Here is a 16,797-nt window from a genome sequence, read left to right as displayed (position 1 = left end):
CAGGCTCTAACACTCGACAAGGGGAAAATGGGCCAGACTTGGGGTGGGGATCTGCCTGCCCACAGTCCCAGTTCATTCCCAGAAGTCTGAATTGTGGTGCTGAGGTTACATGAGAGGGATGGAGGGGTGTGGTGGCCGCTGCCCCCTAGGAGGGACGAGCAGCTGACATGCTAAGCTGGGGCTCCACCATGTGAAAAAACCCCATGCTTTTAATAATTCATTGCATCTGAATATGTTTATCCAGTTCTCCCTCGGGAGCGATTAGGCCAGTGCTGGGGAGGGCTCAGCCATCCTCACTCAGCTATTACAGGTACATTTGTTTGGGTCTTGCAGGCAATTTAGGGATTGTCAGTGGACCACGAAACCTCTTTCAAGAGATGCATGCAATAAATGGAGTTCAATCTAGTGAGCAGCCTGCCTCGGGAGTGAAAAAAAAATCAGCAGCAGCACAGAAGGCTGATGCAGAGAAAAACCTGCAGCAGCCATCCCCTCCTTCCTACCCATCCCACCCCAGCATCCTTCATCCCAGCCCTGGGGAGGAGGAGTGGGGCTGGGTCAGCCCCTGGTTGGGAGGTGATTCGTTCAGGAGGAGAAGGCTGAATGGTGCTGTTGGAGTTATAGCGCATTAAAGAGATTGATAAGTGGAAATTTAATATTTTATTCCCGCAATCTGTTCCTGTAATAGCTTCTCCTGCCTTGCAGGACCTTTGTCAGTTGCAAGCAAGCCGTGTAGTGTGACATGTAACTATTTATTATGGGCGGCTGGGTGACATTATAAAAGGCAGTGAGTATGGACTGCCTGGGTCTGCATGCACATGTGTGGCAGCCCTGCACGGAGAGGAGGTCACATGCATGCACACCACTGTGTGTGTCCCCTATCTCCATCTGTCTCAGCATGTGCAGATGGCCCCACAGAGCTTCATGCCTGCATGGGGACAGCCAGCTGCACAGCCATGCATGCAATGATGCACATGCATCAGTGCAGATGTGCTTGCGTGCAGCAGTGTGTGTCCTTCAGCACATGGGCAGCTCTGTAGCATGGCCTTGGCTGCAGGACGGGGAGGGGAGGCTGCAGGAGCTAACCTCACTCTGCTTGGCTCGCAGCAGGGAGTTATTTACACAGCTCCAGCCATGCCAGCACAGCAAGGTCACCACACACAGCCTGCGGGGTTGTGACGGCTCTGAGCACGAGGGAGAGAGCTGTGCACGGAGCACAGAGTCCCATCCCCAGCAGCTGCATCCCCAGCCCAGCTCAGGGCTACCCCAGTGATGGCTCCCCCAGCTGCTGATGGAGGTGAGCTGTGCCCGCTGCAGTCCATCCGGTGGCATCTGTGCCAAGTGCCCCGCGAGAGCAGGGCCTGATTGACGGGTGATAGGTGACCTGACAGAGAGATTAAAGCCTAAGACACGTTTGGCATCTGGCCTGAAAGCTGTCACACTCTGACACACACGCAGCAGCTGCTGAACCTCCCCTGCATCGGTTGCCAGTGGTTTTTCCACCCCTCTGCATCCTTCCCCGTCCTGCTCCAGCACAGGAATCCTCCAGCTGGGTGGAAAGCTGGACCCCCACCTCCAAAGCAGGAGATGGGCTGCTATGAGGGAGACAGCAGGCTCTGAAATTACAGCCCCGTCTGCCTCTGTCCCATACCTTGACTCGTGCACAGGTCTGCCAACCAGAACGGGTCAAAATCCTTCAGTGCTTGGGTGTGGAGGGGGGAAAGGCTGCCGTCTGCAAGCTGTCTCCTGAAAGAAATAAAAGGCAACGATCCCTGCCGTGTTTGCCAACAGCATCCGGGAGCTGGGAGCTCTCAGGTTCCTGCCCCCATCCTGCTGTGCTGCAGCAGGTGCTTGGCTTGGCCAGGCAGGAGGAAACCAGAGCTCCACGCAGGGAGCAGCTTGGGCAGATACACGTCCAGCCAGTACCCTCTCATGGAGTTTGACATCTTGCTGAATGCCTCCGGCTCCAGTGAGAGTCTCGGCTGGTGCTGGCTCTTTCCTTGGCCCTTAGGATTGAAGGAAAGAAGATAAAAATGTGACTTCAACAAAAAATGTGCCCACAAAAGCAGTACCTTTAAGATATCTCAGCAGCAAGGCGAGCAGGAGGGCTTTTCAAAGCTGCTTTCCTGTGTATCACAGGAAGATTATTTGGTGTCTAAAAATATGTTTTTTTCTGATCTAGGCCTTTCCTGCCCTTGGGAGCAGCTCCTGCCCTGGGGGTTCTGTGATGTCTAATGAGATTTAGGTCCCACCTCTGCCAGGGATCTCAAGCTCTCTCCAAGAGCGCTATGATAGGGATAATTTTGGCTCCTTTTCAGCGCTGAAACTGGCCACCACATTCAAACAGCCACAGAGGTGGGACCGAGGGACAGGACACACGATTTGCATAGGTCTCATTTTTCATCAGAAAGCAGCCATTAAAAGCAAGACGGGGCTTTAACGCACGCAGTTCTGAATCCACCCTTGTGATGGGCATGGCATCTTCATCCCCCCAGGACCTGCACTGCTGCACCCCTGGGTGCTCCCGGACCCGCTCCCTATTTCCATGGGGTCAAGGCAAAGCCCAGGGCTGTCCTTTGTCACTGGGCTCCCAGCTGCTGCCCCGAGCTGGCACAGGGACAGGAAACAGAGCTGAATGCAACAGCTGGCAGAGCGGGCAGCGGGCAGCTAGCATCGCTGCTCTAATTCCTATTCATGCAGCACTCCTTGTTTTTACGAGGGCTGGGGGCAGCAGCGAGGGGGAGGCTTTTTGTGCTGGCTTTAATGCTGGCTTGTTCCCCCTCCCTGTGCTCCGCTGTCTCCTGTTTCTCCCGTCCGCTTTTCACAGCAGCTTTAATTCTCCCCAGACTCTTCCTAATGGATTTTTCACACGGGGCCCCCAGCTCGGAGGCAGAGCACCGCCTTTCCAAAAATTTCACGCACCCCTCGAGCACAAAAAGGGGCTCCTTTTCCCACACTTCCCCCCCCCCCAACGCTTGCGGTCTTCCACAGCAGACGGACAAAAGCGGGTGGGTGGGCGGCAGCGCTGCGAGCCGGACCCATCCTAACGGGCACCCGCACGTCCCCGCCTGCCCCCCCCGGATCACCGCTTTGGTGCCGAGCAATCCTCCCCCCATCCGCGCTCGGAGGATGCGGGGATGGGCAGCGGCGGTCTGCACCGCCCTCCAGCGGCTGTGGCATGCGTCCCCTGCACCGAGCCAGCCAGCCTGCCCTTGCCCCATCTGTACCCATTTCCCACCGTCCCGTCCCCCCCCCACCACCACATTCCCTGCAGCCCCATTGCCAGGAGGTGGGTGGACTGATTGGGAGGGTTTGGGTTTTGTTGTCTTGTTTCTCCCATCCTCTCTTGCCGCAGTTTGGGTTTGTTTTCTCAGGCACAGGCTGCCCTAAGGAGGGTGGGGATGGGATCTGAGCAGAAAATAGCTCCTTCCCTGCGCGGCTGTGAGCACGGTGTGATGGTGGTGGCTCGTGCACACCCTAGCTTTTCAAACTGGGGTACTGTGCACAAAACCAGCCTTGCTGTTGGGAAATGCCAGGTAGGAAGAGGCAAGAGGCTTCAGATCAGAGTTGTGGGCTGGGAAAACACCAAGGACATACCCAGCTTGCAGCTCAAACCCCACACCCCTCCAGGTGAGCCCTTGCTTTGGGACCTCAGGATTACAGGGCTGGGCTGGGAGCTGCACGGATGTGTGTGTGTGTGTGTGTGTGTGTGTGTGTGTGTGTGTGTGGCTGAATCTGAGCAGTGCTACCAGGGGACGGACGTGACATTCCTCGCTGTCTCTGCAAAGAGGTTTTGCATTAACCAGCTGGCTATGACAAGCCTTCTGTTGAAGCAACATGTGGTTTTGGCTTCCCAGATCCCAAGCCCAGCTCCCTGCGCTGAAATGCATGCCCTCGCTCCTGCTCCATTGGAAGGAGCTGCTGCCTCCTGCCTGCACTGTGCCTCTCTCCTTGTTCTGGCTGCAGCAGGGAGCCCTCCAGCTGCCTGCCCCCAGCCCTGCTGCCCGCCGTGCTGCTCTGTGCCTCTTGCAGACTCGTGAGGCTTTGCTCTGCAGAAACCACCATGCCGTTGCTGGGATGCCTCAGGAGCGAAGCAGCTCTCAGGCACGAGCAAAATGCTTGTGCCAAAAGGATCAGGCCAGTGGTTGCTCGTACTCAGAACCATTGTTCGATCTCTGCAGCTGTTTCTGGAACTGCGTGTACCCAGGGGAAGCTCTTTTCCCCTCTCTTCCTCAGCTGCTGGGTTAGGTGTGATGTAGGGAAGCCCACCCTCTTCACTGCCTACATTTGTTCAGGATTTCCTGCCCCATTGCAGTAGCTGGAGCAGGACACATTCCCACTGGCTCATGCAGAGGGACAGAAAGCAGATACTGCCTTATATCCCTTTGGACTCTGCTTCCTTTCATGCTCCTCACCCGTTCTGGCTGCTCTCCTTGTAGGCTGTGCCCATGTTGCTTGTCCCGTCCTCATTGTGAAAGCTGTGGGGCCAGGAGGCTGCAGAGAAGCAGTGACAGCTCTGAGCAGGACGGCCCTGGGCACCCTCCTTGGCAATGCAGGGAGATGCCAGGGGGGCATTAATTTGGCATCTACTCACCAAATTCAGAGGCAAGCTAAGGACTGAGGCAGCCCAATGCCTCCTGGACACCGACGCTCGATGGGCAGTTGGATAGAGAAAGCTGAGTCTGGGAAAACTGAAACTGTGCCAAGGAAGTGCTGGGAGGTTTGATTTAAATCCTGGATCAAACTTTCTCTGTGCCATAACCCGTGTGTCAAACTGCGTGAAAGAGTGCGCCTTTCCCACCTCTTTTCTCTTCTCCTTTGGGTTATTTATATAGGTATAAATAGGTCACACAATCTGGAGGAACGAGATTAGCTCTGTGGGTCAGGGTCAGGATGGGGTGGGATGCTGAGGAGCCGTTGGGTGGGCGCAGAAGCATCCTGGGGCCGTCGATCCGTGCTGGCAAACTGGACCCGAAACGGTGGAGCACAAAGCAGACAGCACTCAGACTGGTGACGTTTGGGCGCGTGGGATCCAAACGCATCTGGGTAGGGTGGGAAGGACACGCCGCTTCCAGCTGCCGGGCTCCTGCATGCTGCCCGCTGAGCTTGGCACCGAGCTGACCCCGCCAGGACGCACCCTTCTCCCCTTTCCCTGGCTTTTCCCTTCCCTGTTCCTTACCCTCATCTTCCCACCCCCTCACCCCCCCACTCCCTCCAAAAAAGACATAAAAAATCGGTGATGAGAGCACGGCGGGAGGGCGCGTTTCCGCATGGTTTGACACTGTTCCCCCTTCCATCTGTCTTTTCCTACCCAGAATTTCCCTACACCCCGTCTCCAATCGATGATCGCAAATCCATGGTGCAGCCGAACATCCCCACCCCTGTGATCGGGGGCATAGTGGGAGGAGTCTCGCTGGTCCTGGTGGTGGCCGTGGTGCTCTTTGTGGTGCTCCGCCGCCGGCGTCACACCTTCAAGGGTGACTACAGCACAAAGAAGCACGTGTACGGCAACGGCTACAGCAAGGCCGGCATCCCTCAGCACCACCCACCCATGGCCCAGAACCTGCAGTACCCCGACGACTCGGACGACGAGAAGAAGCCGGGCCCGCTGGGCGGCAGCACCTACGAGGATGAGGATGAGGATGCAGGAGGCGAGCGCAAGCTGGGAGGCCCCAACAAATACGAGGAGGATGCCAAGCGGCCGTACTTCACGGTAGACGAAGGGGAAGCGCACCCCGAACCTTACGACGAAAGGACACTCGGCTTCCAGTACGACCCCGAGCAGCTCGACATAGCGGAGAACATGGTCTCGCAGAACGACGGATCTTTTATTTCCAAAAAGGAGTGGTACGTGTAGCTCGGCTCGCCCCGGCTCCGGCCGTGCACACACACAGACACACACACTCACGCGCATCCCCGAGCGGAGCCATGCACTGCACGGACCGGGGGGCTCGGGGCGGGGGCAGCTTTGCTTTACGGATCATTTGTTTGGGGGGGGACGGGGGGGGACGGGAGGTGGGAGGTCGGGTAATTATTTTCTCGGTTTTGGTTTGGCTTTTTTAATTTCTCTGACGACTTTTCGTCCCCTTCTGTGGTGTTTGTGTTGGTCGGTGGCTTAGGTGTTACTATTTGCTTTAACGACTGTTGCCCAGCCTGTATATTACACTCTGTCTGTGTCTCCATGTCTCAGAGTGCCCTCCCCGAGGCTCCTCCTCCCGCTCCCACCCCCCTGAAACACTGGAATTTGTTTGTATGTTGTCGTCTTCTCTTTGCTTTAACCTCGGGAGGGGGTCCGGGGACAGAAAAGCTCACAGCAAAGGATGCTGAGGTGCCACGATCAGGGGAAGCGATTGCTCTGGGTGGGGTGTGGGGGGTGTTCCCACCGCACTAGGGGATCTCCCAGGTCCCAGTGCCCCAGTACAAGGAAAATGGGGGAGAAAAGCCCTCGAACAAAGCCCAGGTGCACGGGCTGACGGCAGTGGGGAGCAACAGAGCTGCCATTCCCCTCCTGCCGCTTATCACCTCCTGGCTTTTCATTTCTGTCTTCGTTGGAGCATGTTTGGAAAGAAAGGAGTATTTATTGCTGACATTCCCTCTGCGACGCCTCGGAGAGGTGCTGGCTCTTCTCAGCCCTATTGCACACCGGCGTGCATCCTCCCACCCACCCGTGGCTTTGGGGTCCCTATGTTTTATGATACCACTAAGACTTCAGCGTCGTGTGTTTACACTCCTTTCCTTCTTTCGGTCAGAGCATGCGGGCGGCTCGCTCTGTTTTAGCAACAACCCCAGCCCTTGGGGTCATACGGCTTCGCCTGCATCGATTGCCACTCTCCCAATACCCCATCCCTGCTCTGAGCAAAGCCTTGGTGGATAGGGAGGTGGAGAGGAAAGAGGGAGGGAGCAGGGGTGCTGCTCTCATCCTCCTTCCCCCTACCCCTGCCTTGTGGACTGCTGCTATCTCTGCTCTGCAGATAAACGGGATTCCAGGCGCTAGGGCCCTCCATCTGACACTGACCTTATCCAACTTGGATTCACTGGGTCGGGGCTTATTGCTCTTTTTTAAAAAAATTAATTATTATTATTTTTAATATGATGTATAAATAAATTTTTGGTTTGGAAAGAAGCCCCCGGTATTCTGAGCTCTATCATCACGCACCCCTGAAAGCAGCAGGATTCGCTCTCCCTTTGCCTTACCATTGGGTTTCGTTAACCCAGTGTTATCCTGCTGCAAAAGCAAGAGTGGAGAAGCAGAGCCATGCACGTGAGCCAAGGTCAGGGCTGTGATCTGTGCATGCAGGGCTCAGGCCAGGCAGCACAGCTCATACCCACCGGCTGCAGCTCGCTTTCATTGCGTTAGTGGTGAGCGGGAGTGGGAAATCCGATTGCTGTGCTGTAATCTTTCTGCTGTTCCTGCCAGCCCTCCCTGCTTCCTGGCTTCTGGCAGAGCAGCCCCGTGCTGCAGGAAGCTCCGTGTCCCCAGTGGAGGAGATGAAATCTCTGACCCTTCAAACTGCCAGGTTCAACAGTGATTCTTTCCACATGCCAGGGTGGTCCACTCTTGCAAACTCCCCTTGCACCAGGTCCTCAGAGCGTGGTGCTACGGGCCCAGATGTTCCCAGAGTTGCTGATGCTCATCTTGCAGTGAAGTTCTGTCCCAAAGACCATGGGGACAATGCGCTGCAGTGGGGGAATGCAGATCTGGGGAGCAGTGGGATGGTGCCCAGGGTACAGGCTTGCAAGGAAATGTGCTTTGAGAGCCATGAGCCTTCACTTAGAGGTGTCATGTTTTGAGATTTCCCATCCAGAAATAGTCCTTATAGTTTGCCATGTGGGGCATGGAGAAACTAGGAGGCTCGGAGAAAGGAGATAGCTCAGCAACATGTTATCTATCTCCAAGCCAGAGCTTGCTCATAGCTCCCTTGCTGCCAAGCTTCACCTTTTGCTGTCCCATGTCTTTGCAGACACTGCAGAAACTCAGGTCTAGGAAGGAGCTGAGCCACAGGAGCTCAATAACGTGGCTCAGAAGAAGGTCAGGTGAAGATTTTCCACCCAGAATTGGGGCAAGCCTGCATAGAGACCCATAGGCTGAGCATGGGTGCTCTGTCTGTGCAAGGTGCTTAGTGCTTCCCTCTGCTCCTCACCCCTGGTTCCTCCAGCATCACTCTGGTGGTGCAGTGATCATTTCACTTCCTGCTGTTCCTTGCAAGGTCAGCTAATTGAGCAAGGGACTTATCAGGGTGGTAATTAGCCAGGTGATTAGCCGTTCATCTATAGCAAGGTAGGAGGAAAAAGAAAAGTCAAGACAACACTCCAGATTGATGTTTCAGCTGAGAGCTGCCTCGCTGCAGTCAAAGCATCACTCCCTGAGTGTGCTCAGGAGCAGAGCATCTGTGGCACAGCCCCAGCTGAGCCCCCAGTTTGTGTGCAGGGACACCACAGCTGCTCTGCTGGCATTCCCCTCTCGGATTATTCACTGCGATCCACCCCAGCGATGTTATTATTTTCCCTTATTTAATTACAAGCTGCAAAAACCCCCAAACCTGAAGTTTTCTTTAGTTTTGGTTTAGTTCAGGGACAAAGGGAGGCATTTTCTTGATGTCGAGTCAAAAAGAAAACAACGGGTCAGCAGAAATCACTGAGGGCTGTAGGGAGGTGGGGGATGCATTGCAGGAATGGGGACAGAGACCCTGACCCTATGGGACCCACGTGCCTTGCTCACGTGTGATGTTCTTGGGGTGAATGTAGTGAGCAGAAGGATCAGAGCTCCGTGGCACGAGGCAGCACTGGGGGAGATCCTCCTGCTGAGGATCCGTTTGTCTCTTCTTTGGATGATGATGGTTTTACTTTTTAACCGTGGCTCCTGAACTCCAGTGATTTTTTCTCTCTCTTTCTCCTTCCTCTTGCTGTAATTATCGTTGTGGAATAAAGACTGCAGACGGACAAACGACCCCAACCCCAGCTTTTTTCTTTCTGGTTTCTTCTTCTTTTTTTATTCCTTTTTTTTTTTTTTTTTTTTTGTAATCTGTGCTGTAAGTGCTTTTGTAAAAAATAAAATAAAAAATAAAAATAATGTAATGGACTTTTATGATTATTTTTTGGTTTTGTTTTTGTTTTCCATCCTTTGTAATAATTTGTTTGAGGTCCGGGGTAGGGGGGCAGGGGTGGGGGGTGCGTTTTCATGGTTATAATTTGTGTGGGCAGGGTGTTGCAGCACCCTTGCCTTTACTTGTACAAAGCAACAACTACAAAACAAAAAATAAAATGATGGCAAACAATAGTGGCTCAGCTGTGGAAGAAAAATAAAAATGTACTTTTTTATAAATAAAGAATTTAAAAATAAAAAAAAAAAAGGAACTTTCTCCTCCTCTCTTTGTGCCTCTGTGACCGTATCGTTCTGCAAGCTGGGGCTGGTGGCTGTAAGCAACTGCAGTGGGCAAGTGGCATTTCCAAAGCCCTGGGTCTGTTCCTGTGAGTGCTGTGTTTTGCAGTGGGAATTGCTTTGCAGATGAAGGCAGAAGGCCGAGGTGCAGCGAGGAGGAGGATGGGGAATGGTGGTTTTTGCTGCTGACATAGGTGGTATTACGTGAAATTCTTGGGCAGTGGTTTTAAAATAAATGAAGGGAGGGGGGGATTCTTCTCTCTTGAATGTAAACTGAAATTCCTGGTTGAAGGATGCTGCTGAGGCCAACAGGTAGCCTGAGCTGGAAAGTGTTTCTGCCCATGGCAGAAAAAAATCCATCAAAGTCTATTAAAAATTCGGACATTCTCCAGCTTAGGAAGTCCTTAAGCTGCTGCTAGCTGTAGCAGAGGGGACAAGCTATTGGAGAAGTGTCACACCTCCTCTCCCTTACGTCTTCTGTAGACATGTGCAATCAGCTGCAATGAGACTGGGCTGTGTCAGCCTAGAGCTGGTGTGGAGGGATGGGTAGGATGGCTCAAAAATGGGTTGCGTGGGTCAGATAGGTAGGATGGGTTGGGTGTGATTGGTTAGATCAGATGGGTTGGTGGGATGGGAAGGATGTGGTTGGGTTGCTACGATGTGGGAGGATGTGGTTGGATGGTAGAATGGGTGGGGTGGATCAGATGGGTAAGATGAGTGGGATGTGTAGGACAGATAGGATTGGTAGGATGGGTTTAGGATGGGTAAGATTGGTGGGATAGGTAGGAAGGCTAGGACTGGTGGGGTGGATCAGATGGGTAAGGTTGATGGGATGTGTAGGATGTGATAGGAAATGTTGAATGGGTAGGATTGGTAGGATGAGTAGGGTGTGGAAGGAAGGACATGGTAGGATGTGATAGGATGTGCCTGTAGTGCAGCACCTGGCTGCCATGGTGATCATTCATCAAAACCTACTAAATGCTGTAGGGATGCCAAGGGCCCATTGGAAGGAGGGATCAGTCAGGCTGCATCCGTGCATCTCAGTGACTGATCTCTGCGTTGGGAAGAACAGTTTGCCTTTTTCCTTTCCTCCAGCATCCTTGCTGTGCATACACGCTACAAAGACAGCCTTGTTCCCAAAGATCAAGGCAGACAGCTCTGCAAGACCCAGGCTTTTGCAAAGAGAGTAAGAGACAAAGGAAGCGAGAGATCAGAGGAGGCGTGCACACTCTTCCTTGTGCAGATATCAACAGGAGCTTTGCCATGCCTCTGGCCTGGAGAATCGGCCTGGGGAAGCATCTTTGCACCCAACTTCAGCACTTGGGATGGAAAGAAGGGGACACCAGGGGCTGCCTTTGCCCTGCTGGGCTGCACCCCTGGGAAATGCTGCACAGCTTTCCCAGGCTGTGTCTGCCACAGTTAAGCAGTGATGGATAAAACCCATTGCATGGGGCCTCTTCTCAGCAGCTCAGGTTGCAGAGAGCTGAACGCAGCGGGAGCTGACTCCCATGCAGTGCCCCTAAGTATTGTGTTTCTCTGGAACAAAACAGAAACACGTTGGGGGCAGGAATGCCAGCAATGCATGCAGCCCATGGAATGATGGCAGCGTGGCTTGGATCTCTTCTCAAAGCCACATCTCTGCAGGCGAGCACCGCTGGCCACAAAGCAGCTTCAGAGTGCTGTCAGTCAGCAGAGAGCCAGTGGAGGAGACCACTGGGGCAGATGAGCAATGGGAGTGAGCTCTGCCAGCCCAGTGCAGAGCAAGTACTGGAGATGTGCCTGCCTGGAACCAGCCGTGCACAGAGCACAGGGCTGAAATGTCCGTGGTGAGGGCACAGAGCCATCTGAGCTGGGTGTGAGCGCATCCAGTGGCTGACTACAACGCAGCTATGTTTGTTTCCACCCCCACAGATTAACATCACCTAAGCAGGATTTGCAGTGAGTGAGAGTGAAACACAGCCAAGCATAAGGAGGGAATTAGCAGGTGAGATGCTCGGTACCCCTGGGAACGTGCTCACAGCCAAGTGGATCTCCCAGGGATCCACACCTGTAGCATGCTCAGAGGTGCAAGAGCCAGAAGGACAACGGCCAGCAGGCAGGGAAGAAGGCAGCAGAGCTGGGAGATGGCAGGCTGGAAGGGCTGGCAGCTCCAGAGGTGCTGGGGGGTGGATTGGGTCAGAATCATTGACTCATTCATGGAGAGGCAAGAGGTTGGAGGTGGAGCAGCCAAGGTCGCACGTACCGCCGAATCTCCTGGTGCTGGAGAAGCTGAACCAGGAGAAACTTGCTGGCTCAGGGTGAATTATCTGTAGCAACAGATCTGTCCGATTAATTTTTTTTTTTATTTTTGTATGTTTTTGGATTATTCGCAAACTTGAGTTCGATTTGAATGAACGTTATTTGTGAGAGGAAATTGCTTTATGCAAATGCACTCCAGCTGGGGGACCTGCGACACCGCGAAGAGCTGCTGAGCCTCAGATGCCCTCCATGGTGCCTGGCAGAAGGAGAGGGCTCCTCCTCCCATCAAGGCACTTCATAAATATGCTGATAATTTAAATAAATGATACAAATGTCGCGTCACCCAAGTTCTCCAAGGGTCCTGGTTGATGGGTACGGCCGTTGGAGAGGCTCTGGGCTACGCAAAGCCAACTCTTTTCTCCATGCACCTGCCCACCCCATGCAGAGAGGTGCCCGCGTGTTTCTCTTCCCCTTTATCTCCCTGCTCCTCTCAGGCTCCCACCAGCCTGTTTATCTCACCGGTTTGAAAAGAAAATTGCCAGCTTCACACCTGTCAGCTTTAACTGATTGCCTGTCGCACCGGGGGAGGGAGCCCATCCGTATGGCCCTGGCCTCACAGCCTCAGCTCGCCGGGGGTACATCTCCATCCCTCGAGGAACGAAATGCTTCATTTCCCATCTCCTGGCCTCATTTTGTCGCCCTGCTCTAGCTCCCAGCCCTTTCCATTACCGCTTTACAATAATAATGAACAGTGGCTTTCTGCTGGCACACAGCTTTGTCCACCCGAGGAGCCGAGCTCATCACGGAACACTCATCCTTCGAGGGCCACGATTTCCCCGCTGTGCCAAAAAGTGCCCTTCCCAGTGCTGATAGGGAAATGTGACAGCAGCAAAAGTGTGCAGGGAACCTGGGGCAAGGCTCCTGGGGAGGGGCACCCAAGGCTAAAGGGTTGCCTCCCGCCTACAGGATCACGAGTTGCTATTCCCACCAGGTGCCTTCCCACAAGTTCATCCCAATTCCCATGTTGGGTCTGGAGATTTAGCCCTGGCTGTGCCCTTCTTTAGCCAAGAGGAGGTGGGACTCCTCCAGGGGCACCCAGACCAGCTGCTGCCAGCTGTGCCAGCTCCACGGCTGCGATATGAATGCAGCAGCTGTCCAGGATTATGAATAGATACAGGAGTGGCAATGCAGAGTCTGAATGGTGTGGGTAAACACTGCAGAGCTGTCCAGAAATAATGGCGTGGGGGCTTGATAATAGGGAGGAATCATAATTAAATAGAAATTAGTTACTTAAATGGTCACTTCCTGGGGTTTCGTCGATGTCCGATTAACTTAACTCTTAATTTGCATAAGCAATAAATGTTTAATTATGTTATTAATATATTTGAGTTGAGGAGCTTATGGGCTTTTATAATTGGCATTTAACTAGATAGTTCCAGTGTATTAACTGATGTTTTAGAGCTCCACGCGAGGTTTCCCAATTATAACTGACCTAAAAATGGGCTTGGAGGACCTGCCTTGATGGTGCTACCTGAGCTACAGAACAGAAGAGCTGGCAAGGAGCAGCTCTGCGCCCTTTTAGGATTTAACTAGCCCAATTGACACAAAAAACCTAACAGCAGTGAGTTAGGGATATCTTTGGCTGAGATTTTAACCCATTTGCTGTGGGAATACTCAAAGAGATGGTGCCCAGGGAAGACGATTGGTTCTGCCTTCCCCCAACATGCAGAAATTGCTTCGTATCCCAGAAACCATGAACAAATCTCTCTTTCCAGGACAGATCATGAATAGTTATTGACATCTTTTGCCTTTTCTGAATTATGACTGCCCTCTTGACACTCTCCATCTGGTAAAGTACCTATAGAGCACTGCAATGGGTTTGCTTGTTCCTGTTGCCTTCCCCTGTGTGACCTTAGCTGTTGTACCAACCTCTGCAGCTTCTCTTTCATGCTGGCAGCTCTCTCTCTTTCATTTTCTTTTTCTGTTTGATCCGTATTTGGAGACGGGGGAAGCTCCACAAGCTAACAAATACCCAGCTGGATACAGTTGTGTGGATAAATACTGGTGGTTACACACTAAGGCAGAGCAGGGCTTGCAGGTGGTGAGAAGTTAGGAGGGAAGGAATGTTAGGAGCACTTCTTTGCAGTGAGCAGCAGCTTGCAGCCATGCAAAGAGCTGAACTCAGCTTTGGGGACATCCAAGGTAGAGCTATCCCACGGTGAAAGTGTTTGGAGGCAGAACCACACAAACATGGCCCAGGGCACGTGGTGAAGTGGAGTGAGATGCTCCCAGGAGTGAATGTTGCTGAGCAAATGAACTCTATTAGCACAGATGATAAGAATGTGAGCTGCAGTCCCTGTCCCTTCTCTCCGACAGAGTTTGTCTGGTGACTGCTTGTAATAGCATGACCCTAATGGGCTCATCAAGGAAGCAGGGCTGTGTCTCTGGCTCAGCACAGACACGGGACCTGCTGTGCTCTGGGTGGTGAGAGCAGGCTGCTGAGATCAAGAGATGTAATGGGAGTCAGGATGTGGCCCCTTCGTTCCTCCAGGAGAAGCAATTTCGTGTGTCATCACCTCCTCTAAATTGTACAGAAGAAGAAATAAATTACCAAAGGGATTTGATTGTTCATTACTCCGCTGAGCTGCAAGGAAATGAAGCAGAACTAAAATTAAGGGCTGGGAGGCAGAAGAAACATCCGAGAACTCAGGGCCCATCTTCTACCCAAAGCCAGGCCGGGGCAGTGTCCGTACAGCTGCAGCGAGCTGCAAAGCACGGGATGTGGGGCAAGCAGGTTGGGGAGGGCATGGTGCTGGGTCCCATGGGGTTGATGTGCTGCTCCTTATCCCAGCTCCACCCCAGCTACCAGCAGACCCAGGGAGGCATGCGAGAGGAGGTCAGCAAGGGTTAAAGCCACATTCCAAGCATGCTTTGCAGCCAGCAGCCCCTTAACCAGGGATGGCTCCGCTGCTGCTTCCACGCTGGAGAGGAAAGGGCAGAGCTGATCCTCACCGGGCAGGGCTGAGCTGCCCCACCTGCAGCGAATGGCAAAGCGATTGCCTGTGCAGGAATGTGTGTGAAATCCCACTGAAACCCAGCTGGGCACGCTCTTCAAAGCAGCACCCTGCGGGGGGCCGGCTTGCACACCGTGCTGCCAGGAGCATGAAACCTCATCAGAGGGGTTTGCATGGGTTGGGGCTGGACAAAATTAGAGAGAAAAACAAAAGGGCAAAGATGTGATAGGGACGCTGTGATTAGTGCCTAGGCTGTGGGGTACCCGTGCCCCAGAGTATCTTGTGCCTGGAGGTGGATCTGCTGTTGCAGTGTCTCGCATTAGCCAATCCTGTTTGTCTCTAGAAGCTAACTGGGGATGTGTTTGCTCTGCCAAGCTTTTCAGCTCCGTTTAATTTAGCTCCGCAAGCTCGCCGTGTCTCAGGCTTCCTGGAATGTGTCAGGTGGGGTGTGTTATAAATATGCATCATCCGATCTCGTGGTGTTGCTCGAAGGCTCAGCGGGCAGAAAGAGCCCAGCAAGGGCTAACCTGCATCCTCTGGCTCAGGACAGCAATCCGGGTCACAGACAGGCTTATCTGAAGCTGGCACTCCACTGGGACACTGTGTTAACTGTGTAGGCTGAGCATGCCTGAGCAGGGATGCAACTGAGCACCGAGGTTACGTTAACTCTAGCAAGGCTGGCAGCTAGCAGAGCTTCAGAGCTGCCAGCCTAACGAAAGGAGGGGAATCATGATTCCTCCCCACTGGTTTGCAATGTGTCAGTGAGCAAAGGAGCACAGTGCTGAGCGCCTTGGCTAGCCAGCCATGAAATAAATGGGAATTTGTTTTGTGTGGGGCGGGAATAAGCACAAAGGGAACCCGACTTGGCAATTTGCTACAGCTGCAGGCATGACTTACGGTTTTCTGGAGGGGTTGTGAGTTGTTAGGCTGGTTATTTTGTGTGGTAGGCTGGAGCATGAGCAGTTCTGCAGGGCTGAGGTTGGACTGTCTGAAGATCTGTGGGGCTCAGGTTGGAGCATTAACAGTCCTGTGGGGCTCAGACTCTCTCTGAGGCAGCTGGTCAGGATAGAAGGAAGACAGTACAGGTGTGACAGCTTTCCTGTCCACCTGAACCTCTGTCCCACCCTACTCCTGCCTTCAAGTCAAGCTGGGTCCCATTCTGCTTCTCTGCACACTGCAACATGGGTGGGATTGCCCATCCAATCTCAGCTTTGCACTAAATCTGAGCCCCAGAGCGGCACAAACCCACAGTGGGGATGCACCATACCCGCTCTCAAGCCCGAGCCCCAAGACCAGCCTGGTGCTTTGTGATGCAAACATCCCAGCCACGCGAGCAGCTCTGAGACAAGAAACTTGCCTCCCCAAAGTACTAGAGATGCAGTCTCTTGTTTCTGCTCCTCCTGCAGCATCCTCCCCATCACTCCAAGACCATGTGAGTCATTTCCTTTGCTCCAACATGCCCTCCTCTGGGCGCTTTCCAGTTGCTCCATCTTTGCCTCACTTCAAGTTCCCTTTGGGAACATCTCTCTCTCCCTCCTGAGAGCTGGTCCTCCAAAGCCCTCATTGTTCCTCTGTTTTTATTCACTGCCGTGCTCCACAGCTGCACTGTTTCACCCCCGGGCACGGTGCGTACGGACAGCTCCTGTTCATCTCATGGTTTGGAACGAGACCGCGGGCGTTAAATCACAGCCACGGCTCCGTCCCTGCCAACCCTCCTTCCTTCCCTGTGTCTGCATCCACCTCCAGAAGAGAACAAAGCAACGAACCCAACCGCTCTGAAAGAGGCTGGGGGTGGGGTGTCCTTCTTTTCTCCTTAATTGTAATACGTTGAATTAATTCATTTTCCAGCCAGAACGAGGAGCTCCCAGCAGCCCTTCGACATCCAGATAAGGCTGAGCTGCTCGCTCAGCCCCTTTGGGTTCTCTGGTACCCGCCTCACTGCCAACATGAACTTTTTGGAGAGTTTTAAATTATTCGAGCATGACACAGAGCAAGGGGTTTTGCATTCTTAATTGGCAAAGTCTTTTCCCACTCCACTCCGGAGGCCCCTGAGCTGTCCTGCCAATTTACTCTGATCCTGATTCACAAGCCTTGCAAACATCTTCCCAGGGCTGCCTGAAAGCCTTGGCAGTGTAACCAAATCCTCGTCTGTCGGTTCCTATCATCTGC

The 16,797-nt window shown here is 53.3% G+C and overlaps 1 protein-coding gene across 1 annotated transcript in view; it reads left to right on the top strand.

The window, feature by feature from the left end:
• LOC136049918 (nectin-1-like) overlaps positions 1 to 5,989 on the top strand; it is a 42,406-nt gene extending 36,417 nt beyond the window's left edge. Inside the window, exon 6 of the mRNA XM_065738468.1 lies at positions 5,313 to 5,989. Coding sequence (XP_065594540.1) covers positions 5,313 to 5,854 — 542 coding nt within the window. The 3' untranslated portion in view covers positions 5,855 to 5,989. The remainder of the gene's footprint in view (positions 1 to 5,312) is intronic.
• Positions 5,990 to 16,797: the final 10,808 nt, after the last annotated feature.

Source organism: Cyrtonyx montezumae, unplaced genomic scaffold (assembly GCF_038088225.1).
Source record: "Cyrtonyx montezumae isolate F1298 unplaced genomic scaffold, pur_monq_1.0 scaffold_22, whole genome shotgun sequence".
Taxonomy (NCBI): domain Eukaryota; kingdom Metazoa; phylum Chordata; class Aves; order Galliformes; family Odontophoridae; genus Cyrtonyx; species Cyrtonyx montezumae.
Note: the sequence above shows the minus strand (reverse complement) of the source record. Positions and strands in the feature narration are given on the sequence as shown.